We start from the raw sequence: 22444 nt of genomic DNA on the forward strand, positions 1-22444 counted from the left end.
CATGCACACATCTTAAGCAAACATCATCAGAGTTGTGTTAACTTGTTGCTTATTTGCAGTGTGGAGAGGGGGCTGATGCAATCTCTCGTTGTTTTCAAGAAGGCACATAGCCATATGTTTTTATGTATTCTTTTCATTATTATTAGATAAAGCTAACAGCGGTGTTCAAGTATGGTCTCAGTCCCTTGAAAGGTCATTTCCTTAGCAAGCAAAGACTTGTTTTCCGTCTTCAGAACACTAATTTTAAGGACTAGGTTGATAGCATGGCAGACATAACAAAGTTTATCAATTCATAATCAATTTATCGAAATGAAAATTATTTTTTTCCTTACAGTGTGCTTAAGCAACGTTTTCCTGATTAAAATATTTGTGTATTTTTTTTGTTGTTTGTTCATTGGGGTTTTTTAATCTCCTCTTTTCTCCTAAGCCAGTCTGATATCTCTGTATCCTTTAGCACCATTTGGAAAAAAAGAGCTGGTTATCCTAAGAGCAGAGAAGATAGACAGTGGAAAGCCTGAAGGAGTAGAAGTCTAGACAGGGATGCTGTGGCATACATAAGGTCTGTGAAGAGCTTGTCACAGTGCCTTTTGGCTCTCAGGTTCTGTTTCATTTGCTACTCTGGTTAATCATTGGCTTGAATGCTTAGGTACCATGGTGATCGACACACTACCAGTGCCACAAACCCAGCATGATGCATATTCATTGAAATACTATTTTTGAAAGAAAACCAAAAATAAATGCAACTTTTGAAAATCTTCAGCATAGCTAACATTGCCGTGTACTTTCCTCTCTAACAATATAAATTAGCATGGTAGGATATAGGCTCCTTCCTCCCATTTTAGATTTTTCCTTCTGCTGTTGATATCCACAGCTTTCTCATTAAGTGGTTTGAAAGGTTTCAGACTTCTTCCATATGTTGAGTATAGCACATTTGTGCATTGGCCTTTCTGTGCAGCTATTGAGATGTTTGTTCCACTGTCATCAATATTAATATCAAGGAAAGGGCCTTGGAATAAGAGCCAAATGCATCCTTGGTCTGTTAAGCCCCAACAGTTTGCTAAGTGTGACCTTTGTGAAGCTATGGGTATAAAGTTCAACCTTGAAAATCTTGGCCAGCAACTAACTGCTGGAATGCCAATTGGCAAGCTCTTCTTCCTTCTCCAAATGCGGAGCCTTCTGCCTGAATAGCTCCAATGCAGCATCTCTTCTGCAGTGTCGCGTTTTGAGGTCTGATCCTCTGGTGCTGCTGTTAATTTTTATAATGCTGTGTTATTTATGTGTCTTATCTGAATATGTAAGGTGGCCAGCACTGGGAAGTTAGCACTGAGCAGTGATTTCCCACTGAGGACGTTACTGTGCCAGCATCCCTCCAAGATAACTGCAGGGAATATAGAAAATATGTTACCTCTTTATCATGAGTACCTCATGAGTTTGCTTGTGGTTTGGGTATCTGGAATTGCTTCACAATGCTGCTCTCTGAGCACCGGTGCCTGGAGCAGATTGATAGCATGCTGTCAATCGATGAGCCCCCAGCACGTGGCATGCCCACGAGGCAAATAAACCACAGAGGAGGGAATTAGATGGAGCTAGATGCAAGGTGTGTATCCACTGAAGCTGGGTAATTGTTCCTCAAACTCTGCTGATCATAAAAGCTTGCTTTAACTTTTGTTTCAGCCCTTGAAAAATGGAAAAGACACCCTTTTCCTCTTACATTCCCCTCACATGAAATAAAGATGCCAAATATTTCTTTCAGGCATGTCTTACCATTTGCTTTGACAGCAATTAGCTCACCAATTGGTGTGGGACAAGTTCCATTAATATATGGTGAAAGCATGCAGAAAGCGTCAAAACTCAAAGAGTGATGCAGGGGTGCTGTTTGTGTTTCCCTGGTATGAGGTAAGAAGGGCCTGTGATCCACTGCTTTGGAGCTGGAGGGGTTGGAGACACTTAAAAGAGGTGTGAAGGCAAACCCACATACTGAAACCCCCATATTAATGTTTTGGGTTTTTTTTTTAAGTATAGTAAAGATACTAAATATGGCAATTGTATTAATATTCCTGAGCCAAAGAGTGAGTGAGATTTATAGGACTTGTGGGTCAGGACAGTGATCTTCTCCCTAGCCTGCTTCCTGTGAGATCTGAGCTGATGTTGTTGCAGGGGTGGTGGGAGAGAAGCCAGGACTTATTCTCTAAGGATTTAATTTGGAAAGCATTGTAGTTGGCACCCCTTCCTCTCTATCTATCCTTCTGCAGTATGGGACTTTCCAGCTTGGGGCTATCCAGTCCTTGAACTCACTGTGATCCACAAATCCTTGTAAAACATACAGATTCACCTGCTCTGCTCTGGTGTTTTGCTGCAGAGTAAGAACAAACCTTGGGGTAAGTGGAAAGTGAGCACTGTTGCTTCCTTTGCCTCTCCTGACTCCAGGGCCAATGCAGGTAGAGTCACATCCCTCTCCCAGGAGGAAAATGGGCCAGACTGCAGAGGAAGGCACCACACAGGGTGTGGACTAGTGGGACACTGTGGGATGTGGACCTTAACAGTCCTGTTGCCTGTAGCACGATTTCAAAACTGAGCTGTGGTATCAGAACATGAGTTTTCCTGTAAAATGATTTTGTTACCATGATATTGCCAGTCCTACAGCCAACCCTTCCTGCCAACCTTTTCCTCCTTTTCATTGATCTGCAGTAATTTTTGGGTGTTTTTTTTTTTTTGTTACTTTGAATACTTTTGGTTTCTTTGCTTACTTTGAATTACTTTTTGGTGTTCATTTGCATTAAAGTTGAGGGGTATTCATTTCGTTCACAGGTAGGGTTCAATTAATTCCCTCATACTTCTTTTCCCAAGGTTGTTCCCTTTTTGAGAACCACGCTAGAGCATGTGCAAATTGAGCGTGGATAAAGGTATCTCTTGCCAACAAATCTGTGCACTTGGTTTTTTCCATGAACTGTAGTCTGGAACTTGGCAAGGCTTTAGATTCTTTCCTGGATGGGCAGTTCTGGATTATTCACCAATTTTTTTTTTGGAGCTGGAATGAAAATAAACATGAGCTTGGAATGCTGGGTGCCAGCTCAAACCCAGACCTCCCCAACATGAGCCCAGAACTGGGAGATTTAATTTGGCCCCTTTTGGATTATGATCCCATGTCAGAGTGAGGTTTTGAGTCTGAATGGTGTGCAGTGTAATACTCATGTAAATATAAATACAACAGCTTAGTGCTTGCAATATATTTACAGCCTCCTATTCGTTCCTAACTAATGGCATTTTCCTTTTTGGCTAGTGGGAGAAACCGTGGGCTTTACTGTTGGAATTGGGTTTGGTACCTTCTGATGGCGACAAAACCTGCAGATATAGAAGCATGATGAATGCTCACAGGAGGGTCAGAAATTAGTGCATTTCTGAGCAATCTTAACATCTGCTGGAATGAGCAGAGGCAGAGTTTATGTGGGCTGCACAATTGCAGCCATTGACTGTTCACTTTCATAAAAGCAGATCCATGATTTTTCTGTCCTCAAACACCTGATAGTTTTGGCTAAAAACAGTAGGCCCGATGCCAAATGATGTCCAGGTTTTCAGTGTCTAATTAACAACAGGGATTGGTTATATCTGGAATGAAAAGTATGTAAGGCAAGGAGAGTGATCACTAGTTGGGTGCTGAAAGGGTTAATGAGGAATTAAGGAGAAGGAAATAATAAAGGCTTCTAGAGTTGTGTTTAATTTTTCAGTCTCTTTGCTGTCTGCCAGTCCTTTATGTGAATGCTAAAAATTTCATTAAAAAATTAAAAATGTATTTTAAATACCAAGTTAAGAAACTGAACATGCAATTCTAGCCTTGGAAAATTGCAGCTCTATTTTCCGACAGAATCTTGCATTTGTGACTAAGGGAAAGCTTGATTATTTCAGTGGATTGCTGGAGAAGTAGATGTGAATTTCACTTTATCCATTCGCACCCTGACAGATTGACTCAGAAACCTTCAGTTTCAAAGAAGGTAAAGATATCAGATGAGTTCATATGCAACAGATGGGTTTTCTGGAAAAAGCCTCAGATTTGATAAACTTTCGGAAAAATTTTGCATGACTTGCTGGGGGAAAAGTACCTTTGTTTTGAAGGTTTGCTGGTCCCACCAAAGTTGATGCTACTTTGGGAATTCACTTCAGCTGAGATTAGGACTGTGTTTATAGACCAGTGTGACCATTAAAGATGAAGACACAAATCATTAAAGCTGTGTCAGCGTCTCAGCAATGAATTGATGTTCTTTTTGGCTAAAGCTCAATATTATTTGAATGAAAATCCTTGATTTACATTTCTCAATTGTTCTTGTGGGGTTATTAAGCTGATGTCTTGCTTCTGTTTTTGGAGCCACTGAAAAAGCAAGCAAAAAGGAAAAAAATGCCATCCAAACAAGAACCCACATAAAATATTAAGTTTGGTGGCTGCTGCTGAATGTGCTTGTCCTTCCCTCATGAAGCCACGGAATATACTGGCATTGCAGGTAAGCTGTCTGACAGCTTCCTTTCAAATCATTGCCAAACTTGCTTTGTGGATGACTCAACAACTGCATCCTGAATTGTGCTTGCACCTGTTTCCTCTTCTTCTGGAATAAACAGTGTTATCTGAAAAAAGCATTGACAAAGGCCAAAGTTGCACCCCCAGTCTGGACCACTGATATAAAGGAAATCACATTTTCTCGGTTTTTGTAGAATGAAAGTAGCAGCTGTTACCATGGGAATAGTCAATTTATGAAAGAGGAAGTTTTGAGGAGGCTGAACATTACCACTAATCGAAGTGATTGCAGTCAAGACAAAAGGTTAATGTTCAAGATCTGCTAATTAGGAGAGAGCTACTTTTCTGGTAATGTGAGGATGGATACAAATGAATTCTGTTTAATAAAAAATGCTGTTGTCTTGGCTAATCCCTTGAATTTATTTTTTTGGATACAAGGATTAGATTCATCCCTATATAGTATCCACTGATTTGTTTTCAAGTAAGTGTAAACTTAATGGGTATAAATAGACACTATTTCCTGGAAAGGTTCTTTCAAATACATTCTTATAATGTATTTTAGGGATTATTACTTCACATTCCCCTTTTGGAGACATTTTTCTGTGTTTTGTTTTGCATTTTGCAACTCCTCATGTCCTCTCTGTTCTTTTCTCTCTGCTCAACATATTTTCTAGGGTGTAGAAATTACTACGGTTCTTCAGATTTCTCCTTAAATGTGCTAAAAATGTTATCAGCAAGTAGAGAAAGGCTTTTTTACTCTGCTGCACTCCCTTTATTGACTGACTGTGCCAAGACAAAGTGAATAATATAGTAGTCATCATCTGCAAATAAGAATGTTTGGGCCAGATCATCTCTGCTCATATGAAGTGCCAAATCTTCACTCTCTTCAGGAGAAATGCATCTCTCCACAAGTTCTAAAAATACAGTTTCTGTTAAATTTCTCTTTAGAGCACCCATGTGACAAATTTCTTCTAAGAAGATAATAATTTAAGAACAATTTTGCAGTTTGCCCTGAATTATTTCACAAAATAATTATTATTAATGAATTATTTCACAAAATACTTAATTATTATTAGCATTATATTTGTGAGAGCCCTAGATGTTCAAATCATCTTGGCCTCTACATTCTTCTATTTATTTTCACTTGCAAGTAGCCTGCATTATCACAAAAGCCTTTATCTGCGTAATTAGTCTTACATGGATTTTGTAATGAAAAGTGTACGTGAAAAATGGAACAGCATGTTGGATATATCCCCCAAAATGAAACTAGTAACATCAAAGCAGTAATAATACCAGTACCACACTAATAATGGAAGAGCTAAAGGACACTCTGTGACCAGTGGGTCCAGGCAGTTGTGGAGGGTGGTACAGCATGTGATACTTCCAGCTGTGTATCAACCTCCAACTCCAAGGCTGAAATTTTTCCCCCACTCTTTTATTTGGAAGACTGTTTGAGAAACTCATAGGCTTATAGCTGCTTCCTTTCTGTGCAGCCTGGATGAGTGTGTGGCCTGTACACTGCCTTCTCTCACCACTCTCTTGTTGCTCCCTGAATTAAATAATACTACTTCTACCTGGAGGCATCTTCCTCAAGACATTTCTAGGCAGCAGTTATATGCTTAGTTAGCTCTTCTCTTGCTGGGCTAAACAACTCAGCTCTGTTAATGTCTTTGGATGGGAAATTTCCTGTCTCCCAAGTTCTACTGGAAATCCCCATTCTCATGTCCTACAGCCTCACTTGCCTTTTTCATCATGTTACCTGTTTAGTTACTCTCTCATTGACAGCTTTAGTCCTCATTTGCTATTACTGGGTCATACCCCAGGTAGTGGTTTCATTTTCTGCCCCAGGCCCATTTCTTTGGCTCACATCTTCAAGCTTCTCCATTTGTATAGTTTCACTACTCTACTAACATTAGAGTGTGCAGAGACTCTTCTACCTTAGTCACAGCGATGAAGAGCTATGGAAGGACAACAGTAGCCCCAGAATGGATCCTGAAGACCCACTGCTAATCTTAATTGATTCAATACATCCCTTCTTTTAATGGCACTTACTTGTTATTACATCTCCTTTAGCTGTTTTTTAACTATGCAAAAAGTCTTCAGATTCCTTATTAGCATATAACACGATGTCAAATGCATTGCTAAAGTCCTGAAAGATGAGATCTATTACACTTCATTTGTTCACAAAATCTTTTACCTCATCTAAGAAAACTATATGGATTATTTGTATGGTGTCTTCTTGCTAAATTGCTGTTGCACTTTATCCCATTTTTCATTTACCTCTGTGTCTTTATATATTGTTTCTCTCAAAATGTATTTTAAAGCCTTTCATACTAATGAGGTCCACTGAAATTGCTTGTAATTTCCCAACTGCCATCTCGTCTTATTTTTCTTCACAGATTTTTTTTTTCTAAATAAAGAAACCGTATCTACTATTTTTCAGCTTCACTCCCAACTCGATGGTGCTATTAAAAATATTTGTCACTGGACTGGCATTACACGTGAGAGAAATTTTTAGAAGTGTGAGATGGTGATTAATCAGACTTCAAGCATTTAACATTTTGAATCAAGTTTTTTGCTAGCTGTGGTAGTTTCTATTTGCATATCCTCATTCTTATTATTCACTCCCTCTTTGTAAATTTATCCTAAAAATTTCTGTTTGAAAACTGAGGGAAAATACTTATTTGAGGCTTTCCTTGAGTTGTCTTTAATCTCTTTTCCATCCTTCCTCCACATTGGCACAGCATTTTTCCTTGTGGGGTTTTTTTTCTGTTTAGACTACCAAAGAGCCTTTTACTATGTGCTTTCATATTCTTTTCAGGACAGAAGTCAGTTGAGTTCATGGGAATTCAAACTTTATCTTTGTACTTCCTGACTTCTCAGATGTTTCTAGCTTGTGGACAGTACTTTTGGCATTCTGTGTGAATTCTGCTTATTTCCAGTACCTCCATTTTACAAGGTCCTGCTTGGTTGCTGACTGCAGCTTTGTAAAAGCTACTTGTTCAATTTACTGTCCCTTTTCTGTACTACAGAATAGGCACAACTTGAGAGAGTTTAAATGCCGTTTTTATTGTCATTTTACAATGCTTTACTATGTTAGTGCAATTCTTAAGTTCCCATGCCTACCTTTCTTCTCTCTTGTATGAATAATCCTACTCATGTCAAAATCAAAGCTATGAAGATTATCTGTGAGAGAAAGGGGTTGCAGATTAGCGTTTACCTTCCTTGAAGTACTTCCACCAGGTACAGCATTTTTTTCACAGCAGTGGCTTTTTTAGCTGTGCTGTAAAAGCTATTTAAGAGATACACATGCAGTATCAAAAGAAATGCAAAATGTTTTGAAAGATGAAACTGCTTGGAAACTGAAGAATGCAGGGATTTGTTCAGTTGCCCAGTATTTCTCTAACAGCCTTTTTGCCAATCGACTCATATTTTATTTCTGTCTTTTAAGTATTATTAGATTTTCTTTTGGTATGCTGGTGATTTGCAAGTGTACAAGTACTGTTCTGAGTGCTTGGGAAAATGGTCTTTCACAGAACTAAATTGTTGCATGGAAAAAATCCTTGGTAACTACTTATTACTTGGATTTTTGTTAGATCTCAAGATGTGTCATGGCTGTGTTGCACTAAGAGTAGAAAAACATATTTAGCAGCTGACTGTGCCCCAAAGAGCTTGCAACTGAAATATGTAAAATACATTCAGTGCCAAAGGAAGCAAACATCATTTTCATGGTTGCTGTGAAAGGTGGGAAAGAAGCCAGTGTCACTCATCTGGGGCACAACCAGTAGCTGCACCCAGTCCCCTTGACTTCTCAATCTCTCAGTTGCAGGAAGGTTTTCCTATTTTCCTCCACTACAGTTGTCAGTAGGAGTAGGAAATTTCAGTAGGATACTGAGAATGAAAGGAGACAAAATTCCATTTATCTTCCTATTGTTTCACTTTAATAATCTGTCACCATACACAAAGCAATTGGTAAAAGGAAAAAGTGTGGTATGTTCTCTACTCCAGCCACTGCTTTTGGTAGCCAGTCCAGTGGAATTATGCATTAGCCATTAATCTGTTACAGGGAGGAGGCAGTGGATGGGTCAAAACACAATTTTTCTGTTAATTTGCAAATATCGAGCAAAAGAGATGAACAGACTGAAGAAAGATGTAGACGAAAATGCAGAAAATATTTTTCGGTATTTTAGAAGCTGAGTCTATTCATAAGTAATATGACACACAGTTCTGAGAAGATATCAGAAAGTCTCAGTATATTTAGATTTTCAGATTAGCTGGTGAGCTGCACAAATGTGACCTGACTTATGACTCTCCTGTGGTTTCTACTTATATACCTTTTTCCACTACAAATAAATTATAAAATATATTTAAAATAATGAGTTAATGAAAAAAAAGATTTTTTTTCTAATGGACGCAACTACTTTGAATAGTGTAACTTTTGGTGTGAGAATGAAAAAAAATCTTCAAATCTCTTTCATATGTAACTACATCCATTTACTTTAACAGCATCAGTGAATCTAAGTTTGACCAGTAAAAGTCAGCTAGAATGTCACTTCTGTGTGTGTCAGAAAGATTCAGGAGAGGTTAGTGAGGAATCTGTATGTGTTTCAGTACTTACCTGCTATGTCCTCTTCACATCAAAGCAGGATCCTGGGTCATAGGAAAGAAATGGAAGCAGAATTCTGTTTTGAAGTGTGTCCTTTCATGTATGTACAGAGCTATTACTTCCCTCTCACACAGTGAAACTATGTACTCTATTTAGAAAGAAATAGTTTTTAGTATAACTATAATTATGAAGGAATTCCTTACTATCAGTGAAACACTGGAACAGGTTGTCCAGGGAGGTACAAACATGGCAGTGTTCAAGGCCTTCAGCAGCCTTGTGTGATAAAAGTGTCCCCGTCCAGGGCAGGGGGATTGGGACTAGATGGTCTTTAAGATGCCTTCCAACACAAACCATTCTATGGTTTACAAAAAAGACGAACAACAAATCCCATAGAAGTGCTTGCATAATGTTATATTAAGGAATTTCAAGGAAAATCAAGATCACGATGATACTTGGACTATGAAAAGAATCTCAGTGTTGCAAAGAGTCCTGCAAGAAGGTCTCCCCTGGCACCAGTGTTGCAGTTACTCACCCAACAAATCTTGGGCTCAGTAATTAATTTCAACAGCAAGGAAAAAATACAAATAATTTTATCACCAATAATGTTTTTTCCTCAGTTTCTTTTCTAAAATAATCAACACAAATGTTCTCTTATTCTGATTGTTTTGAGGTTTGTTTGTTTGCTTGTTTGTTTGTTTGTTTTCAGGGAAGAAGGAGGTATTCAAACAATTAGAAACTTTTCAATCAAGAATGGGGAGATAATAGGTTAAATAGGGCTGATAAATCATGGTAAAGGAAATCTGCTCCTTCCCTGTGCTTGTTTTCTGAGCAAGATTTTCAGAAAACAGGATCTTAGTCTTAAGATTTGTAGTCCTGCATGAACTTTTCAGGAAAGCAATTCTGCTACATCAGGGACAATCTGTTAACAGGATTGTAAAATGATGTTGATTTAAAATCCAGAGACACAAAAATAACTGGCTTAATTTTTGGATGTGTAAAATATGCAGACTGCTAATTAGAAAAAACCCCAAACATTTCTTTCAATGCTTATCTGTTAAAAATAAAGCATATTTTTAATTTGGCTTATATGTCTATGTTGATTTTTTCTAGCTCTGGAGCAAGAGGTGCGATAAAAATGGAATGGCATAGCTATTTACTCAGCAGTCGTCCAGACAAACTGACCTGACAAAGATGAAAACTTTTCATTGCAGCAGTTTTCTATGGGTGTGTTAGGATATTTGTAGTGAAAGAGTATGTTTTGTTTGCAAGTTTATTTTAATAATCCCCCGTCGACATTGAATATTCAACTTAAAAATTTATACATTCTTAAATTTAAATAAGGCTCCATAATGCCTTCTGAATATTGCAATTTAGATGCTTATTGCTCCTGTTCTACTTAGGGGCCTGTTTTCCTGTTTGGACCTAGTGTTCCATGACATGCCACTATCTCTGCTTTATGGCTGTGGACATAGCCTATTCTGTGATGAATTGAGGGAAATACAGTCTAGTAATGTAGCTACACAAGGGAATGAGAATATGAGTCACTCAGACTTTAATATCTATGAGTGCCAAAGCTTGTATTTAAAGCTCCCCTGGAAAATTTAATTATTTTCTGCAAGAGGAAGAAAACCTGCGAATATTTTTAATTACCTCTAGACACCTAATTTTTATTTACTGTTGAATACATAGGGTGACTTCAGTAAAATTATTCCACAGGATATGTTTAGAATTTTAGCTGTGCAGAAACCTAATATTGTGAGTAAAAGGCTCAGTCTGAATTTTTGTACAAATGATTTCATCTGACAGGTGGAAGAGAAGGGTGATTTTGTGTCAGGAGCATGTTGGGCTATTGGTATTCTTCAGCCATTCTCTATTTGTGCAGAGAACTTTTTTGTTGATGTCTCTATTAATCCTTTCTCTCAGTTTGTAGCATTTGAGACAGAAAACATTTTTTCACACAAGTGATGTGCATGTGGCATGGCCCACACAACTGAAATTCATCTGTGAACTGCAGTGTCAGCTTGACATCAATTACTGTCTGTGGCTTCAGGATAGGTATCTTTAAGCATCGAGCAACAAGCAGAATTTGTATTTCAAAGCCTTGAAACCTGGTCTGAAGCTGCTGGTCTGAAAGCTCTCATCCAATTTAGATGGAATTTTCTCAGCTCGCATTGCTTAATCAATGCTCTGTTTTCACTTCATTGGCAAAAAATAATACAGAAAAGAAAGCTTCTCTATTAACAAATCATTTGTCATTTCCAAGCTGGCAGCAGAGGCCTGTGCAGTCATGTCTACTGAGTTGCTAAATCTTTATGCCTTCTCCTCTTTGGAGAGTCATTAAGTTTAGAAGCACTCGCCTCTACAGGGCTGATCAGGATGGCTTGTTTTAAAACATGTCACAAATGTTGGGCAGCAGCTTGTTAAAATCTTCCACATTATGGATCATTCTGATTGACTGGGCAAAATTGAATGCCAGTTTTGTTATTATTTTTCACATAGGCTGCAAAGATGCTTACACATCCTAATTGAGACTTTAGTCTGGGCTTGGAGCAAGGATAGTGCATCTAAGCTCTTCCAATTTTTCTTCATATTAATCCACAATATTGTTAGTGTCTGTCTGTTAATTCAAAATCTGAGTAACTGTTTCTCAGTGCTATTACAAGACCTTGCCCAGAGAAGTACTAAATGCCCCATCCCTGGAAATGCTCAAAGCCAGATTAGATTGGGGCTTAGAGAAACCTGGTCTAGTGGAAGATGTCTCTGCCCAAGCCAGAGGGATTGAAACTCAATGATTTTTAAGGTCCCTTTCAACCCAAACCATTCTATGGTTCTATGATTCTGTGACTGTTGAGAAACTGATTTTCAAAAAGGCTGTTTGGCCGCATCTTCATTGCCTTCAGCTCAAGTCAAGTGCCACTGCTTCTAAACACCAAAGCTGCAGAGTCAACCTAAATCTCTGTAAGAGACTGTGAATTGCAGCATAGCCCTCAGCCCATCACATCAGGCCAAACCTGATTGCCAAGGGTTTGTGTCCAAACACAGGACAAGTGATGTGTGTGAATATTCCTGTGCCCACCCTGACTTCCATCAGGTAACCTTCAGCACATCATAATTGTGTCCTGGTGTCTCATCTGCTTTAAGAGTGAGTGACCTTGACTTGGAGCAGGTACAGAGCAGGCACATGTTTCAGCTGACAAGGCCGCTGGCAAAGGGACAGGTGGAGAAGCCTGTGGAAAACCTCTGTGCCAGAATTCATTTGAACTTACTGCTTTCATGACTTCATGGTGGATGGGAGATGGAGGAGAGGGGAGAAACCCTCCTCCTTTACTCCCTTGTATTTCAGAGGGGTTAGTCCCTGTTAGGGAGAAAAAAGGGCAGTCTCTGTCCACAGGAAGAGTTTTTTGGGTCTCTGCCTTTGTATGCACCATGTGAGGGTGTGTACTATGACTATCCTCTCGTCCCTGCCACTATACCACCAAGACAGACTCTCCTCCTAGAGTAACTAGATTTTCAGAGCTCAGCAGCAAAAGTGCAGACATTGTTCTTCCAGAAAATGACCTGACATTTTGTTAGTGACAGAGAGAATTGGACTCTAGTGTCCAAAGACTGAATTGAGGTCTTTTTTTGAACACTACATTTCAAGTTAAATAATTTTGTTTTCGGACCAGTTCATAGTGAAGAACTATCTGATTAGATTCTATTTATTATACTTTGAATTTCAAGTATTTCCTGCAGTTTCCAGGAAAAGAAAGGAAGGAAAAGTAGGAGGAAAATCATGACATAAATGACTTTGGTCTAATTTCTGACTTTTCAGATTTTGAGCATTTCTTAATTTGATTTGCAGGTGATAATCTGCTGGCAGAATAAGTAAATTGTAGAAAGTGCCAAGACTGCACAGGCATTTGCTGTGGTATCACTCCCACATGAGGAACCTTCATCACAATTTTTCTTCAAGTATGTTCTCTCCTGTGGTAAGTTTTTCAGACATACAGTCTTCTCCTGTGTTAAGAGTTTTTAGCAGAGGTAGTGAGACGAGTTCTGAAAAGTCTAGCCCTGGTCCTACACTTTGTTGTCAGAACTGGAAGCTTTAGACAGTAAACCTTTGTACTCATGTTAAACACATGCAAGGTTTGGTAAGGCTGTGGAGTGTAGCAAATACCACAGAACTAAATTGCAGGTGTCACTAATTTTAGTTTGTGTTTCCTTTGTCCCCATGAAGTGGACCACATTTGCATAGTATATAAATTTTTTTTACTTGTCTGTTTATCTGAAATTAAATTTTTTAATACCGGCACCTGTATTTGCAACTTATGACTTTCCAAATTCTGTCAGTTCCGCTAAATAATTAAAAAATACCCTCTTGTCCAATATTAAAAACAAATAAACAAAAATCCATTAATAATTCTGACAACTAACCTTTGGAATGGAGACCTAATTAGTTCTTATTGAGCTTGGTCAAAGATCATTGAAGCAATTTGAGTCTTTCCATTAGAGTTAATTGACTTTAGAGCAAAATCCTCAGACACTCTGGTTTAGCAACATAGGATAGCAAGCAGTCGCTCTGTCACCCATCTGCAGCATCACCTCCAGACAGACAGGCTTAGCTGTGTTAGCTGCTAGCTATTTGACGTTGTTTCTGGTAAAGATGTTGCCTAAGTTGATTATGTCCCTATGGGCAAATAGAGGACCTAGAAAAAATTTTGTGCCCTAGGTACCTGTTTATGTGGCAGTCACCAAAGCCTGGAGGTTTCACACATTCCAGTGTCAATGTGCAGCTTTCGTCAGAAGTGTCAACATTAACAAGATTTTAAACTGCAGGCGAATATAGAGGATCATTTGATCCTGGCAAGGAACTGTTTGCCTCAGCACTTGTGGGATAATGTAGAGTAAGCAGCAAATCATTGATGAATCTGTAATGCAACACCAGTCCCAGGAGTACTCAGGCAAAATTGCTGCAAAGAAGAAGGAAAGACAACAAAAGTGATTAAATGCAGTGAAAGATTCAGACCTTGGGAGACCTTTAGGGAAGCACTTCTTATTTTAAGCATAAAGAAAAAAAGGGAACAGAATTATGTGCATAAACCTTTCATTCTGGCTTAATACAAACCATAAGGAACCCACAGATGCTGAATGTTTACTGAACCTTAATTGGCCTGGAATTATTCTTGCAGTTACTCTAGTTTTATGCTTGTGGTAATGTTGACTTCTGGCCATTAGCCACAGGTTCCTAGTGAACCTTTCACACATTTTACCAGGCCATTAATTCTCATCACTGTTAAACACCTCACATGCTTTTGCTGTCGATAGGCATAATTAATAAACATAGGTTAAAATTTGCATTGATAGAGCAAGGTGCTTGAGCATTCCTTGAACATTTAAAATGTGGAGAATTCACTAACAATATCCAACAATACTTAAATGGGGATTAGAGAACCTCAGTGGGATTGCATTGTCAAAATGGTGCATCAAATTTGTCAACACAAAGAGGTGGTCCTTAGCCTCACATTTCAGTGGATGCCTACTTGCTCCCCATCTCTGTTTTGTCTTGTTTCTGGCTGCCATAGTTCTAATAGAGATCCAGTGGAGTTCATGCAGGTTCTTCCATAGTAATGGCTGGGTCTTGTACTAAAGCCCTTGGTACTTGGGAGATCACTGCTCATTCTCCATCTCTGTGGTGTATTTGCTGGGGGAACACAGTTCAGTCATTCTGACCAGTTTTAATAGGGTTGGCAGAACTATTTTCTTTGGGTAGTCTGTTTCGTGGCACAGTTTTGTTTCCTACTATATTGCTGTACCTGGAAGAAGGGTTCAAATTCCATTTGGTACGCCAGGTTACTTAACATAACAGGTTACTTAATTTAGTCAGTGTCAATGATGACATTGAGATTAAAAAAACCCTCCCTATCACATTAATTATCCTCAGAGTAATCCACTCCCTTTGCAAATTTATTTTGGAAACTAAGGAAGGTTATACTGCAGTATAAATTACTGCATCTGTTTAATAAGTCATCTGTTTGGGTGAATGCAGTTGCAAAGTTCTGGCTAATATTTTTATGAAGTTTAGGTTAAAGTATGCATTCCACCTACTGATACCAAAAATACTGAGTTAATGTACCAAAAATAAATATTCATTTAAAGAAAACAAAGAGGCTTTTAAGTGATAATTCTGAAAATTTCAAGCCCATTTTGCAATAATTTGTGTTGCATGATTCATGCTTGAAATATTGTTGTGTACCTTCTCTTAAATATGCTTCTCTATTGTTGGAAATTAAGATTCCTTTTACTTTGCAGCAGCTGATTTTGGAGGTAGAGGAAGAGGGTTGTTAGTCTTTCATCAACTGCAGCAGTGGGGTGTTCTTCAGACTATACTGGCCAAAAATGATGCAAGTATCTTTAGCTTCATGTTTATATCCAGGCCAGTGGGCACCCAAAGAAATTTGTCTCCTAGGTACCATCAGAAAAGTGGCAGACAATGTAGATGGGCTTGGCAATGAAGCCCTGCCTGTACCATGACAAAAAGGCCCCACAGGGCTTTTCAAGTCTGCAGTAAAGCACTTGCTCAAGGGATTACGCAGGAGGGTAGAGGAGAATCAACTCTTTTTTTTAATCTGAACTCACAAAAAAAAAAAAAAAAAAAAAGAAACATTTTCTCTCAGGCATAACCAAGATGGAAGACAATGTCTTACTGACAGAGGAACATATATTTAGCACCATGATTTATTGAGAGTGTTTGTGCTTGTTTCCTGCGAAATACATAGAGCCTTTTGATAACGCTAGATGATAGCAATCTGCTCTGTGGGCAGATGTGCACATAATAGATGGTGCCTGAGGCGTATTTTCCCACATTTGGTGAATTCTCTTCTTGTTTATCTTACTACATTGTTTAGTTTTATTATATTGACTGTTGAGAACAGTATCTTCTTCATGTTGGAAATCACTACCTTATTTATAAGTATGCAGATTTTAATAATGCAGTAACAGTAATGATTTCTTTCTAAATGTTTGATAAAAATAGTGTTGCTCTTTTCCTGTGGTTGAAGATGCTTTAAAATTGGTGGACTGGTCATACTGATGTTGAAATAATCTATTTTTGATGTTGTTCCTGATGATGTAAATTAATGGAAAATGGTCTCAGAATCTGGCTAGACAATGCTTTTGCTTTTTTGAGAGCCTATGCACTATGTTTAAGAGTCTTGCTCTATGCTGTCAGCTGGGATTTAGATAGGATCATTTTCTTTGAAGTTTTGTTGTTAAGGTTCCAAATCAATACAGGATTTATGCTTGCATGTTTTCAAGTACACAAGTAGTCCTTCTGAAATGAGTAAAGAAAGTTCTGATTTAATTGATGTCAATGCCAGAACTCCCACTCACTTCAGAAAGGCCAGAGCTAATAACATTTTTCAATCGAGTTGTTTTGGGGCAGGAAAAGGGAGGATTGTTCTGTTTATTACCAGTGAATGAAGGGTAGTCATATGTAAAAATTTTATAACAGATACAGTGGAGATATCCATGGAGAACTGTCAGAAATAATTGTTTCAGTTCCATAAAAATCTTCTTGTTTAGTAATTCCAGTGCTTTATTTTGTCCTTTTACATTATATATTAATGTTAACCGTGTTACTGTGATGACGTCAAATGTAATCTAAATTGTTTAGACAGCATTTGGATACAATTGATGCAAAGCTTTTTACCGTATCAAACTAAAACCATGAATCATATAAAAATAAATTATTTTGTCATTGCTAAAATGCTTTTATTGTAGATTCCGGAATCTCTTTTCTTCAAGCCATTTGTGTAATGGGAAATTCTGAAGTAGTGACATTCTTTCAGATTTAGAGCATCATCAAATTTTGAAGGGTCAGAGTTTCCTGCAGAACAGAAATTCCAATTTTGACCATCTCTCAGTGCAGTGAGTACTTAATTCACTGTGACTGTTTGCCAACTCAACAAAAAACTGGGTACTAAAGTGCTGTTCAAAATCTGGAGCTTAGCTGGCTAATGTTACTGCTGATCAAAAGAACACGAACATATGACATGGACAAATACATTGTCTGAGATGGCTTGATTTTTCAGAAGATAATGAGACTTACTACAGTTGCTCTTCCTCATATACTCCATTTTTGGTTGACAAAATTTTTAAATAGAACCCTTTTGTAGAACATAGAATGTTTCTTCTGCCTTCCTTCTGCAGTCAGAAAGCAACATCACAACCTACATAATAATCCAGAGTCACAAGTAAGTCATAGTTTTACTGTCAAAAGCTTTTTCAATAGATTGATGCTCAATATAGCCACTTTTATTGAGCCTTTTATTAAATTCTACCTATTTCTTAATTTCTTGTTAGTTGTAACTTCTTGGCAGAGCACTATATACTAACAATAACTCTTTATCCTCTTACCTGGTAACTGTATCTTGAGAACCACATGTTGTTTTTCTTTTACTGTAATTATTGTGGGCTGGGATTGAGGCTGTCTCAACACTACTTTATACAGATACAGTGTCCTCTGTTTAAGTGGAATGCATCCCTTTCTATACATGTGGTTGCAAAAAAAGTAATTTTGGACCTTTCATCACATATTGAAAATGCTGAACTCTTGGATAATATGAGTACCTGGCTGGTGGTAATGGCCTCGAAATATTTCTGCTTGTTTCCTAAAATATCTGCATTGTCAGAAATTTTGTTCGCATAGAGTCATGGAGTGCTTTGTTCAAACAGTGCTGACTATGGTGTAATAAATGTCCCCAACTGTTTTATGGGAACCTTTAACATACAGGCTGAGTGACAAGTAGTCACATAAACCTTCTTCCACTTTTGTAATGGACCTTGAAAATCTGCTAAGCCCTGGAGGACTAGGAAGGTCAAGGAAAGGCAGGATATAAAAGAATATTAACACATCGTTAGTGTAAGCAAACATAATGAGATTTTGCATTTAAATGAAATTTTATATTCACAGGAAGCATCATCTAGCTGTTAAGGTATAGCATTGGGAACTGAATGATGCTGCTTCTATTCTTGGTCGTGATGCTGTAGATTTTGTTCTAAATAGAGAAGAGCAGAGGTCAAAAATATACCTGAATAAAAAAGCTTTCCGTTTTTAATAATGGCATGAGATAAGGCCTTATCCCAAAGCATTACAGAGAAACAGAGCTTTGATTTCAGATAAGATTTCTATGAAAACCAGCTCAGAATTTCATAAAAGGAAAAGATCAGAGTTAAATGAAAATGGATATGAAAGTCATACTCAGTCTGAAATCATGTGAAGAGAAGTATGTAAGTTTAGTCTGAGCTCAGCAAATGCAGGAAGCACCAAGGGTAGTAATGGCACAATAATTAGTTACAGGGTCATGAAATGTGTTCGTCTCATACACCCATGAAATTTTGGTAGCTGTGGCAAAGGATATTAAAAGCCTTCTTTTGCGTGAATGTAAGATAACTCACATAGAGAGATTTGTGCAAAATCTAGGGTGCAATTCATGGTCTTCACAGGGTTTGTGCCTGCAGTTTGAATGGGAATGGATTCAAATGAACTCATGCCCAGCTGTGCTGAGCTGCACAGGTAACATGCACATATGGAACTGCCATATGAAAAAAAACAGAACGTAACTGGGACAGCTTGGAAAGTTTGACCCCAGGTATGCAGAACTTAGCCCACATTTTCTTGATCCTAGCACACCTTCATGCCATTGTCAGGCTTCTCTCTCTTTCCACAGTATCCATGCTCTTATTGAGCAGGTTTTTTATTAATTAAAAAAGCTGGAATTACTGTACCATAGATGTCTCTTCTGTTCATAGTCTGCTGCTCTGTGTTCTAGATTTGAACAGTGGTGGTGCTAGGGCATTCCTAAAGTGTGAAGGTATTTATTTCCAAGGTAAGAAAATATAGAGGTCTTGGAATCACATGTGGGCAGAACTACTTGTCTCTGGATATCAGGTATTGTCTAGAGATCTAATGTTAAGATGTTCCTCATGTTCCTTATATCCTGCTCCTCGACCTGCCCAGTGTGTCTCCAGCCTGGAGACTGCTAAGCACTTCAGCATGTCTTGTACCTCAGACCTGTCAGGATTTCAAGCTTAGAAATGGATGCAAGATTCAACTTTATGGTGCTGACACACTCAGTTCTGGCCTAGTGGCATTCATCCAGCAGCTGGGAGGTCCTGCTTCTTCCCACTTTAAGTCCCACCTCTGCCTAAGTAGGTATGAATTTGCATTTTCTGCCTCTCTGGGGAACCACCTTAAACAACAGGCTCAGAGTAAGCTTTGAGAAAGGATGATGGGACAGGGAGTCAAGATTGTCCTTCCCTTGTTTCAAGCTGTTCCAATTTCTATGAAGTGATTAAATGTTCATTGGATTGGGGATGGCAGGAGGAGATTGAATGAACTGTACCAAGAGATAGAGGAGAAGGGGCCAAATGTTTTCAGATATTTAAAGCATTTGAAGCTGGAATTTGATACTCCAAGTGAGGGCTCCATGATGTTTGGAGAGAATGTCATCTGTATTTTGTGAGTAAGGGGTGGCTTAAGCATCCATCTTCAGGAGATGGTACATAATGGTGAATAGTGGAAGTCCCAGGTCAGGATAGCATCCCTGTGGGAAGGGGGAAAAGAGAAGGATACCTCCATTTCCAGCAGCATTGCTCAGCCAGCTTGATCAGATGGGCCTTCCTCAGCAGTTCCGTGCTGAGGCACCTGACAGTCCCCATCTAATGGCACATCAGGGTCTAAATCAGGACACGGAGTGTCAGAGCACCAAGGACTGTCTCTGGGGATGTAATCCATGTACTTCACGCATCAAGAATCCCAGTGATACCTGGAAACCTCTTTGTAAAGCTCTTTAAAATCTCCAATGAAAAAAGTGAAATAGCCCTATTTTTTCTAATCGGAATTGATTAAAAATCTGAGAGGCAAGGTTTTAGAGGAGATACTATCTTTTATTAGATCAACTGCCATACTTGAAAGAAGGCATTAATCTCTTCTTTGTAATCTTGATCACTGCTCATTACCACAAGGTGTTGCAAACTCAACCTCCTAGTTTGTCTGTGTCTTTGAATGTCTTTCTCATTTTATTGCAGGAAGTTATATTTTCCTTTATATTTCTGATTTCGTGATTATTCCTATTAGTCATCTTGCCTGAAGTGTAGTTTATGGAATCTGGACTGCATTTACCTTTTACAGCTCGAGAGACTTTTTTGCAGCAGCAGAATACCCATCTGCCATGTTCCATTTGCTTTCCACTTCTGGCTTTACCACCAGAATGTAGACAGCTAAAAAAGTGGGTCCAGCATTTTTCTTTCTAGCGGGCACACATTCAGGAAGTATATTTAATCATAAAATATTTAAGAGTTAATTAATAAATTTTTACAACTGGAATTCTAAAAGGAACAGCTGTTGCTTAATTTATTCAAATTAAGTTACCCCAATGCACTTGGGTTCATGGTTAAAAAAAAGTTAATTCCTTGAGGATTAAAAAGAAGAAAGAAACTGGGGTCAGAGAGGAAAAAGAATTACTTTTTCTTTCTATATTTCCAAAACAACTGTCAGCTTTCTGTGGAAAGTCAGTCTTTGTGTCCATTCACCTGTTCTTCTCTAACTTAAAAGTATCTAGTCTGGTATCTTTCTGCAAATGCTCTGTGGAGGGAATTGAACCTGTTTGTTTTGTTTTGTTTTCTCTTGGATTTTCTCTTTAAAATCTTCGCTAGGCTTTCACAGTTTGTACATGGATATGCATTAACGAGATAGAAGAAGCTGGACAAAAAAATGAAGTAGGTTTTCAATGAAATTTGTCTGTAACATTTGCCCCCAGTAAACTGAACACTCTGTCAAGCTCTATTTAAAGATGTCTCCACGAACCTGTTAAGCTTTGCATCTGTCCAAATTCAAGGCACTTTGAGGTGAGATTTTGTCTCAAGCTAAGTCCTGAGGCTGGAGTTCAGCTACTGAAGCACTAATGTAACTGTGTATTTTTTCATTGTAAGCAGTTTTCATAAAATTTTGGTTGACTTTTGTTATTTTCAAGTTCAAATGAAAAGCAAGTATTTTTCTCCCAATCCCCAAATATTAATGAATATATTACTTATATCCATATGAGGCTAAACTCTGGCAAGCTAACACCTGTACCCTGTACTGGGAGTTCAGTGCATTATTTATGAAGCAAAACATTATTCATAGGTATGAATAAGGGTAGTGACACCCTGGCCTTTTGTTTTTCCCCTTTCTTCTTGATCCTAATAAACCCGTAAAATATAAGGAGGACTTCAGGAACCTTTACAAGAGGAGTCAAAGTTAAGAATTGTGATGAAAAAACCTGAAAACTGTAAGAAAAACAGGGGATAAAAAGTCAATTGCTTGCAAGGTGTTGGGAGTTTGGCAAGAAAGTATCAAAGCAATATTGCATAATGTCTTCATTATAAGCCTATAGATGCTGTGCAGAGCAACATTAATGAGCTCCTCTAAAACTTTGGAGAAGGTTAAACCAGTCTAAACTCACTTGCTGCTTTGGTCTAATTTGGGCATACATTAATATCTCTACAGTTTGATGCTGAGGAGTAGATGGAAACCTGCAACAAGCCACTAAATATGCTGTCATGTTGTGTTAACAAAGCTATCAAAATTCATAAAACACTTCAAATATATCCCAAAATTGGTTAAAATTGCAAAATAAATTAGAATATTGTAAATCAAAATAAGAGCAAATGCAAATAAGGAAATAATAAAGTGAAATATTGCATTTAAGTGCAGAAGATACTAAAATATAAACATTGGTTTGCCTTTTAGAAATTACTTAAATGATGTTTTAGGATTGGATGCAAAATTTATTGGCCAAGAATTGTTTCTGGAGCAAGGCAGCATTATTTGTTCTAATATTGATGAATTAGTTACAAAGAAGCACGAATGTACAAAATTTCCCTCTCCACCCATTCTTCCATCTCTGCTCCTTTCAGAATTGTCAATATACTTCTGCATGTCACCAGGACATATTGAAATATAGCACATTTCTTGAAAGCTGTTCAGTTCCTTCTCTTTTGTGCAGATGCATGAGAAATTCTTTTGTTGGCTCATGCATTGATAAAGTAATAGCAATTTCTGCAAGCATAACTATTAAACTTCATTATTTATTTGGAGAAATTCCATGGAGTGGAGCAGGAGGAGTGAAATTGAGGGGATTTATTGCAATTTAAAGAAAAAAATATTGTTAATTACTGTGAAATAAGAAAAACAAAACTTTGCTGTATTTATTTACTGGCAAGGTTTTGAGAATGAATACATGAATATAATTTCCTTCCCTTTAGCAGATGTTTCCAGTGCATGACCCATACCTATCTGAGAGTGTGAGAAC

At 38.0% G+C, this 22444-nt stretch overlaps 1 protein-coding gene across 18 annotated transcripts in view; it reads left to right on the top strand.

The window, feature by feature from the left end:
• LOC148225349 (uncharacterized) overlaps window positions 1-22444 on the top strand; it is a 100735-nt gene that overhangs the window by 4447 nt on the left and 73844 nt on the right. For 13 of the 18 annotated variants that reach the window (XR_015806085.1, XR_015806084.1, XR_015806095.1 and 10 more), the window contains exon 2: window positions 12955-13081. The exons of 3 other annotated variants lie outside the window; for them this stretch is intronic. Coding sequence is in view for 6 of the 15 variants with exons in the window: in XM_088171552.1 (XP_088027678.1) it covers window positions 13034-13081 (48 nt within the window). In the remaining 9 variants the exon portion in view is untranslated. The remainder of the gene's footprint in view (window positions 1-12954; window positions 13082-22444) is intronic. 2 more of the 18 variants (XR_015806088.1, XR_015806094.1) reach the window with 1 other exon arrangement.

The sequence above is a fragment of the Sturnus vulgaris genome, chromosome 1 (genome assembly GCF_052056855.1).
Source record: "Sturnus vulgaris isolate bStuVul1 chromosome 1, bStuVul1.hap1, whole genome shotgun sequence".
NCBI classification, from domain to species: Eukaryota; Metazoa; Chordata; class Aves; order Passeriformes; family Sturnidae; genus Sturnus; species Sturnus vulgaris.